This window comes from Antedon mediterranea, chromosome 9 (assembly GCF_964355755.1).
Source record: "Antedon mediterranea chromosome 9, ecAntMedi1.1, whole genome shotgun sequence".
Taxonomy (NCBI): Eukaryota; Metazoa; Echinodermata; class Crinoidea; order Comatulida; family Antedonidae; genus Antedon; species Antedon mediterranea.
Genome location: NC_092678.1, coordinates 20838970 through 20856658, shown reverse-complemented (window position 1 = coordinate 20856658; position 17689 = coordinate 20838970). Strand labels below are relative to the sequence as shown.

General features: G+C 35.0%; 2 protein-coding genes across 3 annotated transcripts; both read right to left on the bottom strand.

Annotated features, from left to right (window-relative positions):
• Positions 1 to 167: 167 nt before the first annotated feature.
• Positions 168 to 1610, bottom strand: LOC140058309 (GTPase IMAP family member 7-like). The gene is made up of 2 exons (XM_072103872.1): positions 1493 to 1610; positions 168 to 1117 (listed from the first exon to the last, which is right to left on the bottom strand). The coding sequence occupies exons 1-2, from the start codon at positions 1608 to 1610 to the stop codon at positions 168 to 170; spliced, it is 1068 nt and encodes a 355-aa protein (XP_071959973.1).
• A 661-nt stretch (positions 1611 to 2271) lies between these two features.
• LOC140059263 (actin nucleation-promoting factor WASL-like) lies at positions 2272 to 17254 on the bottom strand. Of its 2 annotated transcripts, none has more exons than XM_072105131.1 (11): positions 16996 to 17254; positions 16325 to 16459; positions 13837 to 13923; positions 13268 to 13364; positions 12246 to 12314; positions 7812 to 7935; positions 7424 to 7466; positions 7014 to 7173; positions 6199 to 6713; positions 5512 to 5620; positions 2272 to 3401 (listed from the first exon to the last, which is right to left on the bottom strand). In XM_072105131.1, the coding sequence occupies exons 1-11, from the start codon at positions 17098 to 17100 to the stop codon at positions 3340 to 3342; spliced, it is 1506 nt and encodes a 501-aa protein (XP_071961232.1). In that variant the 5' UTR covers positions 17101 to 17254; the 3' UTR covers positions 2272 to 3339. The 2 variants fall into 2 exon arrangements, with proteins under 2 accessions (XP_071961232.1, XP_071961233.1); XM_072105132.1 differs by lacking the exon at positions 5512 to 5620 and adding an exon at positions 4786 to 4891 and having other exon boundaries at positions 16996 to 17236.
• Between the last annotated feature and the right edge of the window lie 435 nt (positions 17255 to 17689).

The following is a 17689-nucleotide window of genomic DNA, read 5'->3' as shown; positions in this document are numbered from 1 at the left end:
CTAGACTAACATTACAGATTGACATACATTATAAATTGATTGAAAATAGTGAGTTTAATGCTTGTACTGATTCCTAGAGTCTTCATGGGATGTTATAATACGTTGGCCTGTTTTAGAGAATATTTCCAAAAGGCATCCAATTAGTAACTTATGGATTCCTAAGAGAATCATGGCACAAACCACATAAATGACAAGAATTTTCCAATGGCTTTAGTTCCAGAAGTTAGTAATCTTCGTAAATTAAGCTCGAATGGAGTTATCGATTCTTGGAGAATGCCATCACGAACCTGATCACACACCACTTGCAGCATCTGTTCCTTCAACCTCTCTAACTCCGTTTCCATCATATCTTGTGACGCTGCGGCTGTTTCATTTTCTCTCGTAGTATCATTCAGTGGCCGTACTCGTTCAACCTCTTTTATTTTATCAAGTAACGGTATTCCTTCATCACTAGACATGTATTTTTCTTTGGCTTTCTGTTTATGTACTCTGAGATTTACTTGAGCCAATGTGTAAACATCATTTGTGTAGAATGTGTCTGTATTGCTTTGAAGAACATCTTGTATCATATCAAATATTTGATTCCTTTGAGTGTCTTTATCGCCAGATACATTGTCAACTTGAACTACGCGATTATTGCATTTTGTCATGATATTTTGTACAACAGGAGCAGCGTTTGATTTAAAGTCTTCAATAGACGTTCCATCTGAATTCAGAATATCAGATTTTGTCAAAACAATTATCGAATTGTCTATAGCGCCGGGAAAGAACGCATTTTGAATCCTTGACATTGCCTGCTTCTCTTCAGAGGATAACTTAACACCTGGGACTACGAATATGCAAATGTGAGGCCCCGGGGCTGTCAAGCCTATCAGTTTATTAACTTCAGTAATGACAAATTTTGGCGCGATTCGGGTATGGAACAAACAAGGCGAGTCTACTACAACATATCGTCTGCCATTCCTGATGCACGGATAGTACGCGCTTATCCTTTTACTTGACTTCTTAGCCGTCTGTAAAACCTCACCACCTGTAATCAGTTGTGCCACAGAACTTTTGCCAGAGCCATCAACTCCTAAGAGAAGAATTCGAACTTCATTTTCTGGAAAGTCTTGTTCTGTAAAAAGTAACGTTATGGATTCTCAAAAAGTTTGTAGTTTCTAGTAATAAGCTTGGATGACCTTAGGCCTACTTATCTTATCTAAATCATAAGTCATTTGACAATTCACATTTCCTATTAATATAGCCTACATTATACCACAAATTATCATCTATTTCATGTGACCATATTGAATATGACCAGAAAGACACTAAAACATCTGTGTAGGCCTACACACGGGAAGACGTTTGATGGGAAACATACATGTCTTGTCCGTGGATATTCCCTTTAAGTAGGCCACAACATTTTCAGCTACAATATATTCTCAAACAAGAAACAATAGTTCGGTATATTCTTAATTAGTGTCTAAAGAGAGTCCGCAATTTGCCTCACCTATTGTTTGTAGCGCATACGCTTCGCTGGATGGCACTATATTTTTCTCTTTCTTCAGTGGCGTTGGCTTCACCAGTTTACCAGCTTTCTCTTTTCCACTTTCTTCGTTTATACCCATTCTTACAGGCTTAAACCGTCGAGTGCGCCTGTAATTATTTTACTTGAATAAGACAATAAATGTCGAGCAGATGCCTGAACTTGAGTTACTTATTGGCTGCGCTTAGTTACATTTCCGTTGATGACTCAAAGGCATTGTGTTCCGGAGTTTTACAAACCACCAATAAGAAACGATGTATTAGATAATAATTGGGATTTTCTATTTGTACTGGTGATCATTTTTAATCAGTTTGTATTGAAACCAAATACATAAATATTTTGGCATTGACCAAGTCACCAGATATACAATCATAAGTAATATGAGCCTTAATCAACAGATTAAAATATGACGTATTATAAAGGATTTAAATGAAAAAGTATAGGCTATGGCTGAATGACTCAGAAATGTATTTCGTCGGAGGTGTTAAATTATTATTATTCAAATGACAAAAACAATAAAAATATAATTTTCTAAAAATAAATAATGTATGTCAATACCGCATTAGATTTTTTGTATACGGTGTTTAATTAATTCGAGTATTTTTTTCACGGTCAGCGGCATAATTGAAAGTAATAATGACTTTCTATTTAAAATAAACGCTGACTGGGAATTTCTCACACGATTCGAAACATTTGATATTGCCGACCATGTTTTTTTAAAAAAGTAAAACATTCTACAAATATTAATGATAATGTACATTTTATTTTCTTTCTTTTTTTATATATATTGACAAAACAATAATATACATAATAATATTCCAATGTACCACTATGAAAAAATGTATACTGCGATTGGCTTCAGTCAAAGAATTAAATATTATATACAGTACTGTATGTGCTATTTCGTATATGTCCGAGTTCAATACACTTCGCAGATATATACTGTATTTCATATAAAGAATTTTAGAATCTCCGTGAAATACCTATACGATCCTATGTATCTATAACTTGTACCGTATCACAGGCAATTTCTGTGATACAGTGAATATATGTATCACATGTGCCGCCTGTATCATAGGCCATAAACTTATTTCTAAAATAATACAGACGTCATATGTGACACTGTATTTCATAATTTGCAATGATACCGGAAATTTTTAACATAACTTTGTCTATTTTTTATCTTTATAAATTGAAATATTTTCAAATAAAATATACATAATTAGCTATTGAAACCTAAAATGTTTTTGGTTGGCTCCATATTCAAATTGAAAAAAAAATGTTTTACCCGACGGTATGTGAAAGGACACTCCCATCTCCACCCAACCACACCCACCAATTACTTAAGACTTGCTAAAAATAATACTGTACAGATTCCCCACCTAGATACCGATATTTAAACTTTGGATCCAAATAGCTGCTTTATTAAATATAAATAAATTTCTCTTATATTTTTTAACGATTAAACAGTACAAAACCATAAAAAGGAAATTAAAACATTATTGTAAGATTCCAGCTAGTATCAACAGAAGCGTACTGTATGTGTATCTCAATTGATACCATGTTATTCTAATACTTCAGAAATAATAATATTTGACCATCCCGAAAATGACCTTTTGTTTGGCCTACAGGTCACTTTAATAGATTTCTATACTTTAAAATCATTATGAAATAATTCCAAAATATTAACATTTTTAGAATAGTTTCGCACGACTGGGTCTGATCTTTTATTACAATTTTTTAGCTGAATCCCCTTCCCCTGGATTACCAATAGAAGATAAAATAAATTTTGTCTTTATTTTGTTGTTGTATTAGTCCTCCCATTCATCGTCCTCATCTTCAAATTCATCATCTTCATCCCCTTCACTATCATCTGAAAATGTGATATTTAATCTTGTTGTTAGCCTGTAGTCGTGGGGAAGGTAAAGCTTTACGAAAATGGGACACTCATACAACTCCCATAGACTTTGCTTAAGGTCTTAGATTTTGTTTCAAAAACTGGTCTTTCTGGAATGGATACTGGTTTTCATAGAGTTGAAAGAGTTCAAAATTGATATTTAACATTTACAGAGTATGGAAAATTACAATAGAGCCTCTAGTATGGGACACTTTCAGGGCCTGTAAAGCGTCCCCTTAAGGAGTGCCCTCTGAATAGGTGTTTGTCATAGTGTTAAGTTTCTCCTCACTCGTTCCATGAGAAAGTGTCCCCTTAGGAGTGTCCCTTGAGCAGTTGAGTCTAAATAGAGGGCTTCTACTCTATAGAGGGAAAATGGGCGGAGGATCAAAAGTCATGCAATATGAAGATATTATGCAAAAGCTTTGAAAATACATGCAGCATGCTACTATTGTGTTATATGAACTAATACACATATTTCCATTTAGAGATTTATGCGTCAGTGAAGCCACGTGTAATTTGGGAGCAGATGTCATTTAGGTTCTGCTTTACATCTAAGACTTAAGCTAATTAGTCAGATTTATGCCCTAGTCTGGCAAACATTTGACCAATTAAATTAGGTTCTGACTGAACAGATTTCTCCCCACCCCCACTCCCTTTTTTCTATGAATAAACTTGGTCGGATAAAACAAGTTGAAATTAGCTATCTTATTATAGAACATGGTTGACATCTGCCACCCTAAAATAAGAATGATGTAATTTTGTAAATGTGTGAAGTACTATGTATGAATAAATACATAATAATATACAAACATTTCAAATATGTTTAATGTTTCTTATAACATTGCATATTGAATCTCCGTTATTTAATTTCTGATATTTCATGCATTATTGTAAGGTTTAGAAAGGTTTCATTTATTTCCTCACTTTTAGAAATTAAAATAATTCATATTTTACATATGAATATCCTATTGTTATATTATGATTAAATGATAAACGATTCCAAGTTTATCAAAAATTAGTAAATTTATATATTCCCAGAGATAGTTTTAGGTAAATGGTTAGTTTTGGTTTTCTAAGTTTTAAACATGCTTGAGAAAATATTCAATAGCTAAAATCCCGTAACCACTGTTAGTAGAGCTATTTGTAAAGCTATTCTATTTACTGTATAAAGCTCTGTCTACGTTATCAAATATTATGTGACAACAAAATGTGATGTGCCTATATATTGACATGATGTCATATCACTATCATATCTGGGCACATCACACCTTTTTTGTTAGTTTAATAAGTGTAGACAGAGCTTAAGCATGTATGCAGATATGCAGATATATATATGTATAATTTTTATGACATGTCCTACCTGAGCGAATCACATTCGACCTCAGCTCTAGGGCTTTTCTGAGGGCAGCACCTAGGCCTGAGTCGTCTTCAATTACAGGTTCGTTATTTTGTTCAGATGGATCGACCTGCATGATACCATGATATTATACTTTACAATACAATGAGATGATTTGTCACAACAAGCGTGCCATACTAATAAATACAAGATATACAGGCTTTCCACACATTTAAGCTCAATTTAAACAAATTTAAATCGTCAATAGTTTTAAATGTTGAATAATAATAATAATTAAAAAAAATGTTGTGACAGAGGCTTTTTCATAAATAGAATGTGTTCTTCCACAACTAAATTTCAATACATTTTTCAACCTCACACTGAAAACGGAATTTTATTTTACATAGAAGAAGACATTTTTTTTTTTGACAATTTAAAAATCATTACACTCCCTTTGAGTAGTTCATGTCTGGATGGCTATTAAACAAAGAAGACCTGTATATTAAATAAATATATAAAAACAGAAAATTTACATCGCCCACCACAGCAGGCTATAATATATATATACACCAGTAAGGCATTTACAATAAATTTAATACCACAACACGATAAAAATATGATGAATTTCATGATTGTATGATTAAAGCAGAAACAAACACCAATGTGACAAAGTAAAAATGTAAAAAGCGTGGCGTAAGCTAGCAGTATGAGGGTGGAACAACATCGACGCGATGATACCGCTTAGTTTACCTGACTGAATAGCCTTCTTTCGGTCGTCAAGAGCTTTGCTCAACAAACTGCCTAAATCATTGATAGACTCAAGCGGTGACTTGGCCACTGAAGCTCGGTCGTCAGTCACCTGACACGATGCAAGTTTTTTCAAGTAAAATTAAATATTTATTTTTTTAAATCAATAATTGTATACAATAGTCAATGAGCGAGTGAGTGGCAGAGCGTTTAAGAAAGTGGAACCTTAATTACGTAGCCATAACATCGGCAAGGGTTCGAGGCTCACTCACTTCATGGTTCTGATGGTAGAACGAGTCTTCTAAGATAAGGACTATAAACAGTAGGACCAGTGTACACATCTACCTCATGTACATCTTTCGAGACATGTAGGGGTTATCCAAGTGTACACACACACACAGGCACTGTCCCTCACAGTTACCGATCGTATCTGGGAGACCAGTCTTTGACTGAAGAGGTCAAATAATAAATAAATAAATGGTTTAAACGCTAGAAGATCATCTGGCATTCAAATAGGTCATCAACATAAATCTGTAAGTTTTGATTAAAAACCTTGTGCAATAAACGTTTTAAAACCAGAGGATGCTGCGATCGTCCTTAGTTTCAACTGACCCCATTGTAGCATTAACAGCAGGCCCAAATTCAATTGTATGGGTCAGCAATAAATTTAACACATAATGAACTTCTTACCTTCTTTAGCTTCTTTCCACCTCTGATTTGATCAAGTAATGCTCCTCTAGGTGTACTACTGTTAGGCTCTACTGCTTTTAACTCTTTGCCTTGTTGAATCTGACTCAAGAGATCACCTCTGCCTCCTCCTCCTCCGCCGCCGCCACCACCACCACCCATAGATGGTGCTCCTGCTGATGGTACAGGTGGTGGTGGAGGTGCTGCTCCAACAGATGGTGGAGGCGGTGGTGGTGGTGGAGGAGGACCGCCGCCACCACCGGAAGGAGGTGGTGGTCCACGTGATGGTCTTGTGATCGGGGGAGGTTGATTCATGCTTGGTGGTGGTAAAGGAGGAAGCCCTCTTGAGGATGAAGAAGGTGGACGTGGAGCTGGTGCTCTTTGGGGTCTTGGGCTAGCTCTGGTGTCTCTCTGGGGAGGAGGGGGAGGTAAGTCTCGGCGTGATGGTGGTGCAGGAGGAGGCATTCCACCGTCTCGACGAGGGTGCCGATCTGATGGTGGTGGTGGGGGTGGCAATTCTGTAAAGATAAAAAAGTAGAATATTCATAGTTACAGTACATAAGGATCAAATAGATTTACGATATATACATATATTTGTAAAAGTTCTGCGCATCAAACAACACATTTAAAATAGTTAGTTTAGTATTTGATTTCTGAAAAATCAATCTTATACTTTTAATAATTTTAAGATACTTAAGGAATGAATCTATCTGACAGGACAGTGATTAATTTACTATGGTAATTCTTGGGCACATGTGCCTAAAGACATAAATAAAATAAAAAAAGAAATAATAAAGAAAATCAAAAAATAAACTGACCTGGTTTGGCACGCTCTGCTTCCTTTTTGACGGCTTCAATTCCTCCATGTTCCTCAATAAAGTCATTAATGAATTTAGCTGTGTTCTTGTCTTTCAATAAGGCTTCCGTCACTCCAATTGACTGAAACCATCCCTTCACTGACGGATCCATATTGTTAGTCTAAAAAAAAAATTATATTATTTTGAACCATAAAGTTTGATAGTGTAGACAGAGCTTTAGGCTTAGGAAGAATAGAAAGATCTGTGAATTACAACAACCCTGGCACTATGTCAAGATTGAACCCTAGACCTTGGATTGGAAGGAAAGCATGTTAATAACCACCAAGCTACTGTTCCACTACTTATAGGGTTGTTACCGTTAATCCATTTTTGTTGTTGTTATTGTTGACATATAGATTATCATTACTTACATCAAATCCCTTGTCAGGATCCCATCCAACATGGCTGACATGTCTATGAAAATAAAAAAAAATGTCTTTGTCAGTCTACACTTTGTTTCAATATTTTCAGAATGAAGAGTATACTGTTGTTATTTCAATTGCGATAATAACTATTTGCTCCTATAAATTACCGGCTCTATAGCTAGCCTGGCCTAGCAAATAAAGTTTACTGGCTAAAGTAGGCCTAGAAAGCTGAGCTAGTCTAGGACTACGTACTAACTGCATTATACTAAACTTATAGTAGTTTTAAAAATAAAGTCTTACTGGCTAAAGTAGGCCTAGAAAGCTGAGCTAGTCTAGGACTACGTACTAACTGCATTATACTAAACTTAAAGTAGTTTTAAAAATAAAGTCTTACTGGAAGTTTGATGGAAGCCCAATATCAGCTTTGGTAATTTTGCTTTTCTTTTTGTCCTTTTTCTTTGTTCCTTTCTTTTCTTTATTATTGTCATTTGATATCTGGTTTGGTGTGTGATGTACCTCTGATGAAAAAATAGATAATATAAATATAAAGATTCATTTTACAAAGAAGCAATTCATTCTCATTGTAAAATTTGTATAAGTAACAACTTTCAGATAAGTCCACCAACTTTGAAAACAACAAAACAGGCATATGGGTATACTGCCACTGTCAACTGGGTTATAAACCCCAAGGATAGCCCATAAATATGGTGGAAGAATTCGAACAACCTTGAGTGGTTTTTGCCTTAACCATTAATTTTACAATATCATGAAAATAAAATTTAAAAAACTCCTAAATTATAGTGCAGACATTAGATTTGGTATGGTTAGGTTGCATTGTAGCAAACAATAAATTGACATTTGCTATTCTAATTTCTAAGGTATCATAATATAGGTTGCGAAATTGACTGTTATGCTTATTTCCTCCAGTTTATAAGCAGTAATATCTTCTACCTTTATTTTCTAATTTTAAAGTTCGCTATTTTTATTTTAAAATGTTTCTAGCACTTTAGCGCATATACACCAGTATTAAGCAAATTTGAGGTCTAAACTAATTAATTATTTTAAACAAAATGAAAAAAAAAATCTAGATATTTAATAATTAAATTTCTCTAAAGTTCTTAATATAAATATAAGAAAATAATCAGTATACAGTATTTATGGACCTTTTCAACGCAGTGTCCCCTTAATAGAGGTTTGCCCTGAATAGAGGTTTGCCTTTAAGTATTCAAACATATATGACCATTCATCCGTATGTGATAGTGTCCCCATAATAGGGGTATGTTCCAGAGGAATTCTATTGTAACATACAAATAAAATTTACAAAAAAAAATCTACAATCTAAAAATAATAAATAAAAACAAAACATTCAAACATGCACAAAAATAAAATCATGCAATAATAAAAATGAAGCAAAATCAATAATATAATTTAATTAATACATTATATAACATAAGTATGACATTTGTTTTTATCTTGAAAGAGTAGTAGTTATTAAAAAACCAAGACAATGGTATGACGATAATCTTGTGGGATTGAGTAGCAAATCCCACACAGTTAAATAAACACAGCAGTCTGTAGGAACACCTGTTAGAACTGTCTGAATAAATATATAACTTGTTGAAATGGAGAACGACAAAACAAACTATAGAGACATTTATACAAGACAAAACATACAAACAGGCTAATTCTCCCCAACCCCTGGGCTGTCTACCCCTTCGCAGGGTGCCCCCAAATGTATGCAACGCCATTACATAGCATACCAACAGGCTATCTCTCTCCCATCTCCCCAGGGTGTCCTCTCTTAAGTTATACAACATGTACAATGCCATTACATAGTATACCACAACAGGCTATCTCTCTCCCATCTCCCAAGGGTGTCCTCTCTTAAGTTATACAACATGTACAATGCCATTATATAGTATACCAACAGGCTATCTCTCTCCCATCTCCCAAGGGTGTCCTCTCTTAAGTTATACAACATGTACAATGCCATTACATAGTATACCACAACAGGCTATCTCTCTCCCATCTCCCCAGGGTCTCCTCTCTTAAGTTATACAACATGTACAATGCCATTACATAGTATACCACAACAGGCTATCTCTCTCCCATCTCCCCAGGGTGTCCTCTCTTAAGTTATACAACATGTACAATGCCATTATATAGTATACCAACAGGCTATCTCTCTCCCATCTCCCAAGGGTCTCCTCTCTTAAGTTATACAACATGTACAATGCCATTACATAGCATACCAACAGGCTATCTCTCTCCCATCTCCCAAGGGTCTCCTCTCTTAAGTTATACAACATGTACAATGCCATTACATAGTATACCACAACAGGCTATCTCTCTCCCATCTCCCAAGGGTGTCCTCTCTTAAGTTATACAACATGTACAATGCCATTATATAGTATACCAACAGGCTATCTCTCTCCCATCTCCCAAGGGTGTCCTCTCTTAAGTTATACAACATGTACAATGCCATTACATAGCATACCAACATGCTATCTCTCTCCCATCTCCCAAGCGTGTCCTCTCTTAAGTTATACAACATATACAATGCCATTATGTAGTATACCAACAGGCTATCTCTCTCCCATCTCCCAAGGGTGTCCTCTCGTAAGTTATACAACATGTACAATGCCATTACATAGCATACCAACAGGCTATCTCTCTCCCATCTCCCAAGGGTGTCCTCTCTTAAGTTATACAACATGTACAATGCCATTACATAGTATACCACAACAGGCTATCTCTCTCCCATCTCCCAAGGGTGTCCTCTCTTAAGTTATACAACATGTACAATGCCATTACATAGCATACCAACAGGCTATCTCTCTCCCATCTCCCAAGGGTGTCCTCTCTTAAGTTATACAACATGTACAATGCCATTATGTAGTATACCACAACAGGCTATCTCTCTCCCATCTCCCAAGGGTGTCCTCTCTTAAGTTATACAACATGTACAATGCCATTACATAGCATACCAACAGGCTATCTCTCTCCCATCTCCCCAGGGTGTCCTCTCTTAAGTTATACAACATGTACAGTACAATGCCATTACATAGTATACCACAACAGGCTATCTCTCTCCCATCTCCCAAGGGTGTCCTCTCTTAAGTTATACAACATGTACAATGCCATTATATAGTATACCACAACAGGCTATCTCTCTCCCATCTCCCAAGGGTCTCCTCTCTTAAGTTATACAACATGTACAATGCCATTACATAGTATACCACAACAGGCTATCTCTCTCCCATCTCCCAAGGGTCTCCTCTCTTAAGTTATACAACATGTACAATGCCATTACATAGTATACCACAACAGGCTATCTCTCTCCCATCTCCCAAGGGTCTCCTCTCTTAAGTTATACAACATGTACAATGCCATTACATAGTATACCACAACAGGCTATCTCTCTCCCATCTCCCAAGGGTCTCCTCTCTTAAGTTATACAACATGTACAATGCCATTATATAGTATACCAACAGGCTATCTCTCTCCCATCTCCCAAGGGTGTCCTCCCATCTCCCAAGGGTGTCCTCCCTCAAGTTATACAACATGTACAATACAATACCCTTACATAGCATAAAAACAGGCTTTCTCTCCCCAACCCCTGGGCTATCTCTCCCATCTCCCCAGGGTGTCCTCCCTCAAGTTATACAACATGTACAATACCCTTACATAGCATAAAAACAGGCTGTCTCTCCCCAACCCCTGGGCTGTCTCCCCCTTTGCAGGGTGCCCCCACATGCACGCAACGTCCTTAAATAGCATACCAATAGGCTATTTCTCTCCCATCTCCCCAGGGTGTCCTCACTCAAGTTCTACAACATGTACAATACCCTTACATACTGTAGCATTCCAACAGGCTATGCTTCTCCCCAACCTCAGGGCCGGCCCTCCCAACTCCATAGAGTTTCCTCCCTCAAATCATACACGCAAAACGTCCTTACATAGCATACCATACACAAACCTGGATACTTCGCTCCACATCTCAATCACCCAACTTAATGTCCTATAGAGGGTAAGGTAATATGTAAAAACAAAAATACACACACGCGCAAACATGTCAGAAACAACTGGCTATCAAATGTCGAAAGAAGCATACACAGTACTGTAGGTACACGCCCACAAACCTCACACAGTGCATAAAAACACACACACACAGTCACAAACATAAAACAATAAAAGAGTCTCCATGAAGCTAGAATGCAAAACTTGAAATATACTTAAGCACAAGCAAGACTACTAATAGCATAGCAGCCTATTGGGGTCGTACTGTACCTCGTAAACTTGGGGAAGAACTCAGTCTAGGTGCGGGACGTGAAGGTGCGTGCACCGATTTACTTCGATGAACTGAAGAAGTTGATGGTTAAATAATCAAATATGGAGCGTGAAATGTCGCATTGGTTATTAAAGAAAATACAGTTATTTAAATTATAAATGAAATTTATAATTTACGGAGTTTGCATGATATAAATTCTTCTACACTCTAGGCTGACCTCATTGAGCTGCTGTCATGTGACTGTCTAATCACATGAACAAGAATGTAATATCTCAAATTTTATAAAAAATAAATGTTGTGATTATCCGTGAATGCTAAACTTATTATGCTAATTCTTTATTTCATCTTAAATAAAACTTAAAAACAAAAGTAAGAAAACTGAATTTGCAATTATGACTTTATTTTTACTAAATTTGTTTTCATTTTTCATTTAAAAATAATGTAAAATCATTATAAAAGACACAAAATACCTAATTAATAACGGACAGTTGTCATGCTAAGAAATTTAGGAAATTGTTGAGGAAATTATGGACTTACCAGGCAATGGAGGAGGAGCGTTCGATCCTTGGTTACTTGGAGGAACTGGTGGCGCCTGTCGACGTTTGTCTGTGTTTAGGAAGAAGGAAGTTGTGAGAAACTTAAAAACACTGCATAATATTAATGATTAAAGGCCCATTCACACTAGGACGATAACGATCGACGATAAATAGACAAATGTGCATTTTTCATACATAAAACAAAAGAAATTTAAAAACTGTTCATTCTAGAACTATAGAATAACCTTCTATGCTTCCTTTGATGAAAATGATATTTTCACACGTCCAATCAAATGACGTCATGATTAGTAAGAGCAATAATATCGTGACAATACAACGATTTTATTGTTTTTATTTATCATGACGTCATTTGATTGGAATTTTAAAAATATTATTTTTATCAAAGACAGCCTAAATAATTATCCTATAGTTCTAGAACGAAAACCTTTCTAATTTATTTTGTTTTATGTAAAAAAAATGCATGTTTATATATTTATCGTCCATCGTTATCGTCCTAGTGTAAATGGGCCTTTAAGATATCTTGTGTTGTATTCAAGGAAGTATTAACAATAAAGATAGAAAGTGCTCAACAACGGTGACTCAAGAAGCAATTAAAACAGACAATCCAGCAACAATATTTAAATTTCTTCAAATCTATGTATACACCAATATTCAGGTCTGTATTCCGAGTCTGTCATGAAAACGACCTCCCCAACTTTATGGTACGGGTCTGCTACTGGTATTTAAGAAATCTTCTCCAAGTATTTCAGTCTTGTAATAGCTCGTCAGCTTCAAGATTTCGTTTACTACTATAGTCATTTTTAAGTTCCAGTAGAAGATCTATTAAGGAACCCCCTTCGGAACACAACAAAGTATCCCCTGAATAGGGGTTGGCCATAGTGTAGACACATATATTTTCTCTTCCTTCATTTCACATGAAAATGTACCCTTGATAGGGATGTTCCATCAATAGTTGTGTCGCTAACTAAAGAGAAATTGACAAAACTGTTTATAATACTGTACCTCGTCTTTGCTGTTTTAAGCTGATCTTTTCTAAAATAACACCACCAAAGTTTTCCGCTTCTAGGTCACTTGCGAAATTCAGTCCTGCCCAGCAGGTCTAAAAATGAAAATATATATATAAATATACTATAATTAATACTATATATAATTATATTAATCTAAAGGCAAATTACTGAAAAATGATCATGCTGTGGGTATCAGTGTCTGGATCTCAATGGAGATACAAATTAAAAAAAGCAAATAGCTTAAAATCAAACAATAAAGTAGAACAGCCAAAAATAAATTGCAGAGCATCTAGCTCTTCTTCAGTGCAAAGAAGGAAATTATATAATAATTGGATAATAAATATATAGTATCTGTATCACTCTAAACTTCAGACAAACATTACATCTAATTATTACAAAAAAATACATTTTTATACAAAAACTTGTAAGTGTCAGGATTTTTTCATTTTCCTTTGTTGTTATGGTATTGTTTCTAAGCTGATCAATAAAATAAACAAAGGAAATCAATAATCCAGCTACAGTAACTCTCCATTATTTTCCAGTGACCAACCACGTTTTACTTACATCTGTAGAAAATGTATGAAAAAATGGTCTTGGTTTCTTGTACTTAAATTGATTGTAAAGCTCTTGTTCCCAAACCATAAGATTTTTCTATAAAATAATGTTTAGTTAAATAAAATGAAGAAAATATATATTTTACATGCAATGTTCTGTTGAAATATTCCGAAAGTATGGGTGGATTATTGCAAAAATATGAAGCTATTCAAGGACCTCCAGTGTGTTGCCCTCCCCCTCTCTTCCAAATATGGGTGGATCATTGCAATAAATTTCAATTACTACGTATTTGACAATAAATTTGAACTTGAACAATAAGGAGCTATTTTCAAGGACCTGGAAAGTGTTTCGCCCTCCCCCTCTCTTCCAAATATGGGTGGATCATTGCAACACATTTCAATTACTACTGTATGTATTTGACAATAAATTTGAACTTGAATGGGGAGCTATTTTCAAGTACCTGGACACTGTCTTGCCCTACACCTCTCTTCCAAATATGGGTGGATCATTGCAACAATTACTATTTGAAAATAAATTTGAAGTTGAAAAAATGAAATATTTCCAAGGACCTGGACAGTGTTGGTTGGTTGGGTGTCAACTCAACCTTAGAAACCTCCAAAACTGTGTTCAAGAATCTAGTGAGGAAGCAAATACCAATGTCTTGTCATGAATTAACATGAGATTGGTCGGCTCAATTCGAAAGCACCCTAATATGACCCCCTAAATAAACCTCAACATTATCCCACATGCTTAAGGTAACCATTTCAACAGAACTTTGCAAGTCAAAAAAAAAAAGATATCAAACTTACAATATCATATTTCACAGTTTTCAGTAATGAAATCATCCCTTGCAATTATCAACAGTAAATCCAAATAAAAATATCAAGGTATAAAGTATATTCACATCAACACAGCTTGGCAGAAGGGTGTTTATTAAGAACTGTTTGGTTTTACAATGTCACAAGAAATAAATATCACTTCCATCAGACCAATCGGAAGACAGTTTGTTTTGAAAGTTTTGAATGAGTATATTTTTGTCGGTATTTTTGTAAGATATTAATTGAATCATAGGTGATGGAAATAAAAGGTCTTTGATATGTTTTGAATATTGCCCAGGAAGTCCATAAGACGTACATTTCCGGACAGTTTTACGTTTACCTGTAAGGATATTGTTGAACAATTAGAGAGAATTTACAGACTGGAAATCCCTTTGTGATGACACATTTTAAAATTTGCATCATAATGGAGATATAAGAGAAGTTAGTATGGCTGATTCACTGAACAATAACTGTCAACGATTTCCTTTAAATTTCTTTAATTTATACGTAACCATCTTTAATGACAATTTACAACTATTTCCGTACTTATTCCTTTAATTCATACTGTATGTAATGACTAGTTATTGGAAATAATCATTAAAAGTTTACTCCGATACAGCCTAGTTTAACTTTATGATTAATGATGGTACATGGGCCTGTGACACGCTATATTGATGTTTCCAGGTAGACCTACTATAATTTGGATGTGGTGAATTACAAACCTACAAAAAGTAAATTGTTTCGTTTAAAATGGTGTGATTGCCAATTATAATAAAGGAAGTTTTTTTTAAAACTTTAGGTCAGGAGAATATACAGTACACTGTATGGTTTTCATCAACACTGACTTTAACAACATTTTGTGCGGGATATTTGTACAGTAAACTTGAGAAAACTCGCATCATGTCAAAGTTACATAGGTCATACAGTAGTAGGTGGCAGCCTACTGTAGATACTGAGGTCTAGACTCATGTTAGGCCAACATTTTAAGACTCATTATTACATGAAATATATTAACACAATAGAATTTGAACAACTGCATTAATCAATTTCTACTTTCACTCAGTAAAACAAAAATCAATCGATCAAAGAAGACTTTTTGATACAGAGAGAATAACTGGTTTATATTAAACGTCACACTTGGTGAAAACAAGGTGAATCATTCCTCTATCTTTTTATTTATTGATAAATTGTTTGTAGAAATACTTAGTCACCAATATATCTTGAGTAAGTAACTATAACATTCTTTTACAAAGAAGATATTTGTCATTTAATGTGTATTACTGATGTAAAATGTAAATTATTTTAATCATTTCGCTCGATGGGGATTATTCTGAAAGTCAATCATAGAGCACACTAGATGATCTAATCTTGATGATTAAATATGATCAAGATATCATTGTACATGATGACATGTGAATTTATGAATAACAATAATGCATTGTCAATTGTATGACCAACTACACAACCCCATGTTGCTCATGATGGTAGTGGGTGGTAAAGTGACGGACATTGACACACCATTGTATCATTTAGGATTTTTGACGCACCCCTGCATCAATAATTATTTTTAACTGATGCACCTCTCTCAGGGAGAGGTCCTAACCATTACAGCAAAATACATGAATTAATTAAAAGCTGTGCTAGGAAGTACCTACTAAGATATCGTATACAGTACTTACTAAGATATCGTATACTCGGATGTAGTATGATCTGTTTGGGTTATCTTTTACGAAACACGCTACGCCACAACATTGCTTTACCCACGAACTTCCACTCTTTGCCAGAAACACTTGAACAACAGAGGTTGCTAGAGTCTAAAATTATGAAAAAGTTACAAATAGTAGTATAACAAAATGATGAAAACATATTAATAATATGGTATTGGCCTTGGAGTAGGGCCTACAATTAATTACGACAATGTTAAAAGCATTAATGTATGTACAAATTACCGATAAAATTATGATGTAATACTCTAGCCTACAAACACAATACAAGCAGTCTGTTGCATACTGTAGCTGTGCTTTTGTACTGTATGTGGGTTTCCCCCAAGTTTTCCCTTTTTCGGAGGTCTTTTTTTAAAAAAAAGAGAGTCAGTCTCATTTCTTAAATTTCTGGTTTGTTTTATTTTTGTTTGGCACTCATTCTCACCACCTCATTGGAAGTAAAAGACCCATGTAGTACACTACGCCAAAACTCAGTACCCATAGTCCACAAATAACCGTGAGAAAATCAACCAGGAAGAGATTATCCTTATCTAGGCTAAAGCTTTAGCTGCTGCCAGGCCTAGGCTAGAGGCTAGCCTAGCTCGCCAGGCGTAAAAAAAAATAAACACTCCCACGAATTTACTTACAACACATCTTTTCCCCAAGAGCTTAAACACTTGATCATTTTCTTGATGATTAAGCAGTGAACATTGTACGTTATTTTGCACAGATTTTCTCTGTGATTGTGTCATTTTAGCAGCAGTTTCTGACAACTTGGCCGGTAAAACTGACCACTAATTTTGCAAAAACAACACTCGATCGCCGTCAAATTTATTTTCACTTCCGCTTTCAAAATTGAACAAAAATCACCCCCTCTATAGTTCCCTCTTGTACAAACTTTTTGGAACTAAATGTCCACACACCAACCCACCTGCGATACCGTACCCAGCTTGACTATTTAAATTTTAAAATGACAACGTGTTCTTTCTCTTTTTTGGTCTCAAAATCAGGGCTATTTTTTGCTGATTCGCTTTAAACTTTTGAACTGTCTTTATGATGAAATCCCGGAAATAAGACGAATATGTCACTCAAAGATACACACACACATTCTCCACATTCCTAAACAATCTTAATTCTTAATTTAAACGTAATTTTATTTATTTATTAATATTTTTATATTTTAATAGTTTGTATACGTTTTTATATTTCATTATCTTTTTAAAATTCTTAATGTAACCTGAAATGAAGTCACAAACGTACTTTTTTGTCCCCTTCATCTCAGTCTTTCTTTTGTTTTGGTTTATTTCATGTTTTTGTGACGCTAATTTGATTGGCAATAAA